The following is an 11,428-nucleotide window of genomic DNA, read 5'->3' on the forward strand; positions in this document are numbered from 1 at the left end:
TCATGCTGGCATAAACCACTGTGCTAACATCTAAAATTCATGGTGAAAATAACTTTCTTAAAGATTCTGATGAGGTTTAAGTGAAAATGAAAACAAGAAAACCCCTCACTCTTATTGTGAAACAAGTAACCTGGTGGGACACAGAATGATGCTGGTGTGGAAGTGGTCCCACCCTTCAGACCTCAATGGGCAGAGCCAAATAGCACCTGGACTGCTCTCCAGTGCTAACTAGGTAACTTACTCCAGCAGGAAGTGAACAACTGATTGACTTTAAATACATTCAACAGACATTGCAAGCCTCTCCCTTTTCCTCTATTGTGATGGATTCTTCCCAAAAATCACTCCATATGCTTTGGGAGCCCCAGCTGAGAATATGAGTAACTTCACATCTGCAGTATCCCTGTTAATATGAGTGAACAGCCAGCTCATTGAGTCTGACCCAGGAAGAGAGAGATAAAAGGGGCTGTCTGAAGCTGGTGGCTGGCCTCCATCCGAGGAGTACAGTTCACCGTCTATTGCTCTTGTGACTATTACTGAACCAGGCCAAGAAAAGCTCCAAAGTTCTGGCACGCCTCAGATTTTCCAGTCTGCATGAAGTTATGCCAGGAACATTTACTGAAGCAATTTCTTTCTTTCCTTAAAGACTCTAATTATGCACCTAACAATGTTGTAGAAATGAATGTTGTACAAGAACCCCAGTACAACTCAGAGTTTTGCTAACAAAAGGATTAGAAGCTTAAGGCTCAGTGTTAATATTCTGAATGTACTGAAAGGGACAAAGTGCATGCTGCAGCAGAAACAGAAGGCATAGAGAGGGTTATCGCTTCCAAAATCTGGAAAGGGAAAACCACACAGGAAAATGCCACACTAATCTTACTGAATGCCAGTGATGCAGTAGAGTAGTAACAAGAAACATTTAGAAGTGGGTAACCATCAAAGCTGTCTCTGAATTACAAGCAGCCCACCTTCAAGCACAGCCCACTCCCTAGAAAATGAGAAGGGCTAAATATCCCAGAGGGTGGGATGCTACCTGTGACTGAACTGATATTCACTGCTTGGCAGCTACTAGCACAGAGGAATCAAACTGAACCCTAAAACAAAAGTTGCGTCAAGTGTCCGTTTTCCCTGAAACCAGACCCAGACCTCAGTCATCATGATGTCTCAAGTTTTCCTGAACTTAGACTGGAATCAAACCAAAACATTCACTGGTTTGCCACTTGGACCATTATCTCTGAAGCCAGTCATAATAATTCATTTATTCACTCAAGCCTTAACTGCCTTTTAAAACCAAGTTTTGAACATGATGGCTGTACATTTTTTCTTACTTTCAGTTTGCAGGTGAGACACAGAGACATGACAGTACTTACATTTGGGAAGCTATCCAGGTACCACAAATTAGAGAACATCAGGCAAAAAGCAGGATTTAGCACTTCGACAATGTTAGCAACACCAATGAAATCACAAGTGCAGGGCCAAACATATTTTGGCTGTTTCTCTGGGTTATTGGTCCCAGAAGGCTTTACTCAGACCAGTGTCATCATTATTTAGCTGTTATTATAATTTTTCTTATGCTGTGCACCTCCTTCCTACAGAGGTGTTGGTGCATAATGACCCGAGCTGATTAAGATTTATTTAGGGTTCCTAAGAAAATGAATGACCACAATTTAGCTTATTCAGGACAGTGTTGGAGAGGATGCATGGAAACACTCACTACATAAGTATGTCACGCTTTGGGAAGATCGTGTATTACAATATGATCATGTACAGGCAGATGTGAAATGCTGGTCCATAACAGCTCATTCCCACTCCCCCTGGTTTTCATGATAGCAGCGACCAGAGCCCAACAGTGCTGGCTACAACCACCCTGTATCATCTCTGCTCCTCACCTGGCCGGTGCAGGGAGTTCACAAAGAGCTTTGCTCAGGGACAGAGAGCAACAGCCATGGGCTCCATCCTAAATCCCATTCTTTACCATAACCCAGGCAGCACAATCCACTGGTGGGAGGCAGAAAAAGAGGGAACCAGACGTGTTTATGCCTTTTTTTTTTTTTTCGTGGAGCCAAACTGCGATGCTCTAGGGTGGGTCTCGCCATCTGGGAGAAACATGTAGGGAGAAAATATGCAGGGAGGGAGGACGAGCTGCCCCCCGAGTGGGACCGCCTTCCTCCGAAGGCAGGCTCGGCCTCCCTTCCCAGCTCAGCTTGAGTTCATTTTCCTCAAATCACTTCCACATTTCCCCGCCGTAATTATCGAATATTTTGTTTCTGACTTCACTTTTTAGGGAGGCCGCCGCAACCGGGAATGCAGGCACCGTTTGTTTTCTGTCAACAGAGCTGGGGGGGTTGCAGCTGGGGGCTTTCAAAGGTTTTCAATGTCATTGCAATGAAGGAAAGGAAGAAAAGAAGAGCGAGGGAAAGAGCGCGCGGAAGAGAGGGAGGGAGGGATGGAGAGGAGGGAGGGAGCTGCCGGGGGAGCCCGTCCCGCTGGCGGGATGCAGGGATCCGGCCCCAGCGCGGACACAGCCCCTGGCCCCACCGAGGCGCCCCCGGCCCCGCAACTTCCCTCTCCGCCCCGGCTGCCACTTCGCCCGCTCCCGGCTGCTCCCCCGCGGCGCCCCCGCTGTCCCCACCCGTCCCGTCCCGTCCCGTTCCCCGTCCCGCCGCCGGGGCCCCGCGCCTACCTCGGCTCGCAGGCGGGCGGCGGCCAGCAGGGCGCAGAGCAGCGGGAGAGTTTTCCACATCTGCAAGAAAGGAGCGGGAGGCGGTGAGCGCGGGCCGGGCCGGGGCCGGCGGGGCGGCCGCCGCCGCCGAACTTCCCGCCCTGGACCCCTCTCACCATGCTGCGGGCGGCGGCGGCACCGGCGGGGCAGGACGAGTTGCGGAGGCGCCTTCCCCGGCTCCGGCTCGCTGCTGAAGGGAAGGGGAGGGCTCCCCCTCGCCCCGACCCGCCAGCCCGCGGCTCCACCCCCGGCCCGGCCCGACCCCCGCCCCGGGGCCGACTCCTCCCCGGCCCCCGCCCGCTCCCCGCCGCCCCTCGGCGGTGCCCCCGTCCCTCCCGCCGCCGGCCCCTCGGCGCCCCACGGCGACCTCGGCGGCCTTTGAAGGCAGCGGGAGGCTGAGGGGCGTCCAGGGGACTCGGCTGCCGCCCCACAACGCCCGGCTTCGCACATCCCGCCGGGCAGAACGCGGCTCCGGGGAGGCTACCCCAGCCCTGCCCCGGTGCGGGTCCCGAGCAGCGGCGACAGCCGTGCTGGGGCAGGTTGATGCCCGCCCGCCGGGACAAGAGCATCCCGCCGAGGGGCCGCAGCCGCCCCTCACATTGTCACAAAATGAGGAAACTGAGGCACGAGGTGGCTTTTCCACAGGCGGGATTCACTCACCGACTCAACCCCCTGTCCCCCCACGCTCCAGCCCTGAGGCCACTGGAGTGCTGGCCACAGCTACGGGTGTGACTCCTGTCGGGATGTGGGCAGATTTAAAAATAAGGGTTTAGACCATACATGTTAGAAGCCAAATGTTCTCTGAGCAAAACAGGCAGCCAGGGCTTCATGCCAGACACAGGGGCTCAAAATCCCACGTGAAATGCCTGGTGGTGCTCATTTGTGTATAAATACTTGTGATCCTCTTGTTTTAGCTCTTTATCTCTGAATTTCAGTAGCCTCCAGTAGGCAGAAGAGAGGAGGTGACAATGCAAAGAGACCCATTGCCTTGGGCACATTCAGAAACCTCTGTCACAGCAAGCAACACTATGACACTGGTCGTCAAAGGCATTTTCTGGAGTTTTGAGGTTTGTTGTAACCAAAAATGACACCCCTGGCTTTAAAATACCGTCTCACTCTGACCAAGCATGCCCATAAGCCGTCTTCTTTTCCTGCTTTATTCTGTGCCCTCAATGCAGGCAGGCACCAAGGGAGATGCTGGCATGCATACCCTCATTCACAAAGACCAAAGAGTATTCCAGCATCCTGCTGCAAGGAGAAAAGTCTAGGAAGAGTTACCCTAGATCAGCCCACATCTGGTCTGTTCATGGCAGCTGTGCATTTTTCTGTGCTTCCTCAGCCTCTGCTTCCTTACTCAGTTTTGTTTTTAGGACTACTGTTACTAATTTTGCATTTATAAAGCAACCTCCCCAGCAAGTTCTGCTTCTGCCTGTGAATGGTTCTAGTCTATAAATCCATCCTCAGGAGATGTCTAATTATTTCACTGCTGATGCTGAACAATGTGATTTTCATTGCTTGGTTTTGGTTTTTTGAAACTCACCTTTCATGATGTAGCTCTTTGTTCTGGAGTCATTGATTGCCTCATGATACAGCACAGACATAGTTATGGCTGAAATCAGCTGGCCTCTAGTTTGCAGAAACTCACCCTGAGTCACCCTGAAGTGAGTGCCGCGATAAGAAAAAAACAAATAGCCCATGATAAACACATTTTAAAAGATTAATCAATTTCTGTGCCCTTGATACTCAGCTCTGTGGAAGCTGTGTTACATGAGGAGGCTCTCTATTTCCAGAGAGTAAAAGTGACTCATATTAGCCTTCAGAACAGAGCACTAGCAAGAGTCTCCCAGTGCCCACATCCCCTCCCTGATACCACAGGCAGCCTCCTCATGTAGGTGTGATTGGGCACTCTGCTAGATTGTGTAGGTCACCATGAGCATGGGTTTTTCTTCTGTGTACTCAAAGGACTAAATATGGAACAGAAAGTAAAGGATTAAATCCCCCATTCTGCATTGACATTCAGGTACACGAAAATATATTTCTTCAAGTTAGTTTCTATCATGTGGAAATGGGTAGAAGTAAAAACCAAAAATCATCTCTCATACAACCATCAGAAAGGGTGAGCACAAGACAAAACAATCTCGGTGCAGACACCAGAGCCTTATTGCTGTGTACAAAGGCACACATTTTATAACCAAATACATGATATCCAACAAACTTTTCACTTTTTCCCCCCAAACTTTCACCATTTAAAACCATAAACTGCAAAGGAACAGTTTATACAACCTGAGTGCGTGACAAATAAATCTGATGGGACTCTTTGCTCTTTCGTGATGGACCCAAAACACACAACTTGAATCAGAAGCACTAGAATACGGGGGAAGCAAATGCATTTACAGTTGTGTTTTCAAGATGTGGCCATAATGGATGAGGTAATTCATCATTTCTGGCTACACAACCAAAGTATCATAAAAATGCTTTCAGCTAAAAGCTTCATTATAAGGGTGAACGATGTTTGCCTGAAATTTTGAAGGCTGCAATGCTCTGGTGGGCCAAAGAAATTGGGAATCATTGCTCTACAGAGAAGATGTTGTTCTATTACATATACCAGTATTTCATTTCTGCTGATGCTTACTTTCCAGTCATTGGTATTTCTAAAACAAACATTTTGTTACACATATGGGATTGCAAATTTTGAGATACATACTTATCCCCAAGTGGCTGCACGACTGAAATTCAGTAAGAAGTTGTTGCCTGAGAAGCAGATCAAGGAAAGCCCGGACACATGCAAGTGTACATCTCGTGGGTGGATACATTCCCCTGTGTTTAATAAAATGCAGGCTTCAACAAAGGCTTTCTCCATTCTTGGGGCACTGTCAAGATCACTCCCCTGGATCTCTGGTGTCTCATGAGGGTTGCTCTGAAGGCTCAGCCTCTCCCTTATTACAGCATGTGCACACATATACACCCAAAATGATACTGTAAGCCTCGTCTCCCAGGGAAATGAGGCTAAACAAGCCAAAAATTACTTCTTAAGCCTTCACCCAACCCTTGTGGCTGTACCATTATATCACCCTCTCCACATTACCTCACTCCTATCCACCACCCACATCCTTCATGTTTCCCCATTTCCCCTGCCATATGAAACATCTGCCCTAAGGGATGGGGTTGTGCTCACATTGCTGTGATGAAGTCAGTGATTGCTCAGCCTGCACTGTGTTTTAAGTTACAATTCAAGAAACCAAGCTGTTTGGCAAGTGGCCTTTGTGACAGGACAACAGTCTGTCCCATTGAAGAGGAGGAAAGCTGAAGCAACATTATTTGGTGGAATTAAGAAGCAGGGAATTATTTTTGAGTAGCAAACCTGTTAAGTTGTAGCTGAGAAGGCTCAGCTCGTGTGGCACCAGAGACATCTGTGTTGTCTTGAGCTGTGTGAGCAGTGACTCCTCATGGACCAGACTGCCAGCACTGAGGAAGGGCCAAGGGATGCCTGGGTTTCCCCAGCAGACATAGGCCAAGACTGCCAGACATGAGGGGAAAGCCTGGAGCATCAGACACAAATGAACTCTAGGATGACTGCAAGGCCGGCGTGAGGGTCCCCAGAGCTGTAATACGTGGATCCCATTGGACACTTCACCACCTTCTTTGAGAACTCAGCAGCCTTCTCCAGGTGTCCCCCTGACCTGGGAGTGCTGACTTGAGTCTGTAACTACTTTTCTGGAGTTTGGTTGCTGTGCAGACTGCACTTTGTTAAATATAGATTTTTTTTTCTATTCTTCTGGCTTTGTTTTTTTTTGTTTTCTTTTTTTTTTATTCCCTTGCTCTTGTAATTTTCTTTCTCATTGTGGTTTCCTCGTTTCTTGCTCCTGCTCCAGCTGCAGTACTTGTACTAATAATTATTCTTTAAAGCTCTGTTTCAGACCTGATGTAATAAAGTGCTATACCTTCCCTTCTTTTGCTCCTCTAGTGGGTGTCTTTATTTTGCAGGTAGTGCTATGGACATTGCTGACCAAAGGGCACACAAGTCTGGCACTAGCAGGCTATGTGGTTTGTTTAAAATGCCTTCTCTAATGGTTAATGCATTTGATAGACTTTTGGATATTCCATTAGCTAGAGCAGTAAAATGCCTAAATCCTTTGACAACCTGGCCCTTAAACTTTATCCTTGGTATCCCTTATTCAAGGTGAGCTTTTCTTATTTCAGACGAGCTCCCAAAGGCAGCATTTCCTCACAGAATTCATCCAGCCCCTGCACCCAGGTGTGATAACCCAGGTAGGCCATGCCCATCAGGAGTGGGCACAGAGCTGCACCCATGTCCAGACGGTGTCACCGTATCCACTCTGCATTTGCCACAGCCTGGCCAAGGCTAACTTGATGTTCACAGTACTTCATGGGCTTGAGCTACACTTGGATCCAAGTCAGAAAAAGAAAAGAAGAAAGAAAAATCAGTCTCAAAGCCTCAGTGTGGAAACAGTCCATCTGTCCTCAGTAGTGTCATGCTTCTGTCTCAGCATGTTCCTCGTGCCAGTCCACTCCACTCCACTGCTGTCAGGCCAGGATGCAGCACAGATAAATTAAATACTCTTGGTTTTGATTCTGCTCCTGCACGTGCCCTTTGTAAAGAGGCTGAGGGCACAAGGCTTGTTCAGCCTGGAAAAGGAACCCTGTTTGGAGCAGGAGGGTAGACTGAGGTCTCTTCCAACCTGAATTATTCAATGAACTTGTTTGGTCCTTTAAGTTTGGCAAAACCTTTAAAGTAAAAGCACTCTCACAAAAGAAGTCCTACTGATCCAAAAGCAGTTTGATACAACTCCCTGGAAGTGCTCTCTAGGGTGGTGCTTGTCCATGGCCAAACAGCTCAGAACGGGTAAGTTCACTAGCAGTGATGTGGAGATATGGGCCTGTGAGAATTACTGTGATTCTTTACGTACAAAGAACATGTTTCATGCATCCAGAGCAGCAGCTGGCATGAAGGAAACAGTGTTCCCAGGCAGTCCAATATAATTTACAAGGCTGCCCCCCAGCCTGATGGGGAGTAAGAGCTATCCCAGCTGCCAGATGTGTGCTTCCACCATTGTGTAGATGATGACTGGTAACAGAGATTGGTTCATAGTCAATGTCTGCCACATCTAACCTGGTGCAGAGGAGACGTGGCTTATCACTTAGATGAGCAAAACCCTTATTTCATCCAAATGAGGCAGTCACTAGCAAAATATCTGTACCCACAGTTATTATTAGGTTATTATTATTAGGTCCTAGCCAACGTGCTACTGCCTCAGTTTGTTGGATTTGAGTCTGACCCCAAAAGTCCCTCAGAGACAGTTTGATAATGCAACAGGCAATTTGTTGCTAGAAGCCTAGCAAATTAAGTCTTGGGTAAGTTAATTAATTCTGGTATCAAGGTAAGGTGAATTGTCCATTGTTTAGGCAGTTGAATGGGCCCACCCAATTCATAATATGGATTTCCTCATGTGTAATGTACATCACAAAGCAGGATGCAGGTACACACTGCCAGGAAGAAACACTGCAGGGCAGAGTCCCAGCTTAACTCCACACCTGCCAATGTCACATGCACTTCACAGCACAAACTATTAGATATGGATACTATTCTTTGAAAGTGAGGAAATAAAGATCACTGCCTTCCACTTCCTTCCCCATTATTTCCCTCATTTTGCAGACACTTTCACTGAGGAGTTGCTAAGGTCATTTCTGTCAGACCACAGAGCCACATCGAGGACTCTTCTGTGGCCGAATGAAATTTCAGCTACTTTGTCTTTCTGCATCATTGAGCTACAAAGATGTACTCAGCCCTGCCATATTCCATACAATAACCCCGGCACACTATTCCCAAAATACTGCTGCTGTGGAGCGAGCAGTTATCTGCACCAGCAAATCCTGATTCACACAATTAAGAGCACTTCCTCCATTACGAAACAGTAGGGGGTTTGTGCTCATGAATGTAGCAGGAAATCAACCCAGGATGTCCTTAGCTCAGGCACAGACCCGTTATAATCTGTTAATTTTATCCCAACAAAACACAAGTGTTCCACACGCTGCTCACTTTTCTCACCTCTCAATTGCTGCTGTCATGCAGGGGAGCTTAACATTTGAATGAAATATCCAGAAAAACTTCCAGGAGGTGAGCTAGCACCTGCCATCCTGCTGAAAAGAAGCAGGCTCCTGCTTCAGCAGCCAAAGCTCATCGCTTGTGGCTCAGCTTTGGGACCTTCAGATCCTGGCTACCAAGTCAGAGCACCAAGTGCCAGAAGAGCCAGTGGGCATTTCAAGGGTTAATATGAAAGTCACAGGAGGTGCTGGGGTGTGTGCAGCCAGCCCCTTCTGGGGAAGGGCAAGGACACAGAGCTAATGAACCTGCTGAGGAGTGGGAAGATTTTGTGCAGAGGTTTTTGTGTGCCTCAACACCACATACTCCATCTACATGGTATGGGACCTCAGAGACCGCTGAGGTGACCCTCTGCTGAGCAGCTCTGTCTAAGATTGTCTCCTAACCTGCATAATCTGTCCACAGCTGTGTGACAGTAGAAACTCAGTGCACACCAAGATGCCACCAATCCATTCAAACAACTGCCACAGCAGCAGATCCTGTCTCTCAGCAATGCTACAGGACTGTCAGAGTACATCTCAAACTCAGGTCTTGCAGCTACCTTCTCCTTACCCTTACATTATAAGGTTATTATAATGTAATGTAATTATATATTATAATGTATACATTATATACATTATTTTGTATATATACATATACAAAAACCTCTCAGACTGTGCCAGTCACTTCCATGGACTAGAGGACAGGAGTTCTCAGGTTCTTCCAGCCACTCTGAATAATTTTGCTATTCTCATCCTCTAAGGATGAGATAGCATGGGACATGATCACACACACAGAGCTATCTGTCCCAGGCCGTGGCAGAGCCTGGGATACTTGCTAGAAGGTGTTCAGGAATTTGCCTAAAATGCATTTGAGCTATGTGAGCCAAGACTGGGTCAGTGGAGACTGGGTGTGGAGCAGCAGCTCTGTGAGTCACCAGGGGTCTGTGAGACCTGAAGGAAAGGTCGACACAGCCTTTTTAAAGTACAGACTGCTGCAATGTTCTGTACACAGATCCAGGATGTCTGTTCCAATGGTGTACATGAGAAAGCTTGGGAGTTGGCCATGTAAGTTTGGACAGCTGACCTAAAACATAAACATGAGTTCAGGGACTCTTATAAAATGAGAAGTTATGCTGCTAAGCAAGAAAATGTGCAATGTGTTGGTAAACACAGCTCACCCTAGAGATTAGCTCTTGTCATTGCTTAGCAATGCTATGAAATCATATATTCCCCTCCCAGCCCTGGGTTAGACAGTGGAAACCAAGGGGTTTTAGTTTTCCTTCACACAGAGGAGCAATGCCCGTCTTTAACCAGAGCTATCATTCCCTAGGAGATGCTAAGCACCCTCAGCCCCACTACAGGGGCTGGCAAGTGCAGTTGCTGAGCACCTGAAAATATGGTTGTTGCATTTAGGTGGTAAGTATAGAGAAAGTGGCTGACCTTAGAATCCATATTTCAACGTTGGCCTTTAATTGCTGCAGCCAAGCTGACCCAGTGGGTCAGGATTATGCCAGACCTTTGAAGTGTAAGAAGAGGATGAATAGCTGTAAACAAAGCCAATCCAAAGGAAAAGGTCACTGCTTTCAACCTCTGTGAGAGAAAGCTTTTGAACTGGAAATGTTAGTGATAGGAGGGAAAGTGGATAAAAAGTTGTGATTACAAACTGAATGAGCTGTCCCAGGAGAATGGAAACTGGGAGAGCTGGATGGGCAAGCTCAAATGACATACTCCTCTGGGCCAGTGCAGCACTGCAGTGAGCACTGAACTCCGTCGGGAAGCAAGGCAAGGGAGGTGAGGGACACCTTTCTGGCAGAACAAAGATGAGCAAAGCAAACCATAGGCAAAAAAGAGAGGATGAAAGCACCATCAGAGGGCTTGGAAAGAGAAAGAGCTTCCAGCTGAATGGCACAGATTTGGAGGGGTCTGCCTGGCTTTGAAAGGCTGAGGGAGGGGATAAATTCATGGTGGAAGTGTGACACCTTCCCAAATCCCATCTGCATATCCAACACTCCCAGGTTCATTGACTTTAACAATAGCACAATCCTACCTTTAGAAAAGGAATGTGTCCACTGGATCTGAACTTCTGACTTTTAAAAATATCTATATCCATGACTTTCCACAGCAAGAGGTACAGCTGTTTAACATAGCATTGGTAGAGACCAAAATGCTGAATAAAATCTGTCCACTGAACCCAGATCTCCAGTATCTTTTAAAAGCTTGCCTCTTTCTTCCTTTAGCAAGGTATGAGGTCATCTGCTCCAAACAAAACAACTTTTTTGGCAAAAAAACTTGGCAGTTTTGGCTCTTGTGGGTATCTATGCCAGTTTGGTGGGAGAAACTTAATGGCCAGGTAACACAGACAGGTCTGGATGGAGCCATGCTTTGTAACTCTGTGCCCATGTGCAAATCTTTGATGCACACATCTGTCCAGATGCTCAGGGGCAGGGCTTTTAGAGGCCTTTTCCATCATCCCACTCCCCAGGAAATGTAAACCTGGGAATGGTATGACTCTGAGTTAGCATGGAGCCTGGAAATGACAAATTAACATAAGCTGTGAGTTTACATACTTCTCACAGCCATTTATGGCCTTGTCTGAGCTTAAATAAA

General features: G+C 47.5%; 1 protein-coding gene across 1 annotated transcript in view; it reads right to left on the bottom strand.

The window, feature by feature from the left end:
• The window catches only part of FSTL1 (follistatin like 1), a 53,405-nt gene extending 50,102 nt beyond the window's left edge, over window positions 1-3,303 (bottom strand). The window contains exons 1-2 of the mRNA XM_074534786.1: window positions 2,836-3,303; window positions 2,681-2,740 (exon numbers count right to left, since the gene is read on the bottom strand). Coding sequence (XP_074390887.1) covers window positions 2,681-2,740; window positions 2,836-3,288 — 513 coding nt within the window. The 5' untranslated portion in view covers window positions 3,289-3,303. The remainder of the gene's footprint in view (window positions 1-2,680; window positions 2,741-2,835) is intronic.
• Window positions 3,304-11,428: the final 8,125 nt, after the last annotated feature.

The sequence above is a fragment of the Zonotrichia albicollis genome, chromosome 2 (genome assembly GCF_047830755.1).
Source record: "Zonotrichia albicollis isolate bZonAlb1 chromosome 2, bZonAlb1.hap1, whole genome shotgun sequence".
Lineage (NCBI taxonomy): Eukaryota > Metazoa > Chordata > Aves > Passeriformes > Passerellidae > Zonotrichia > Zonotrichia albicollis.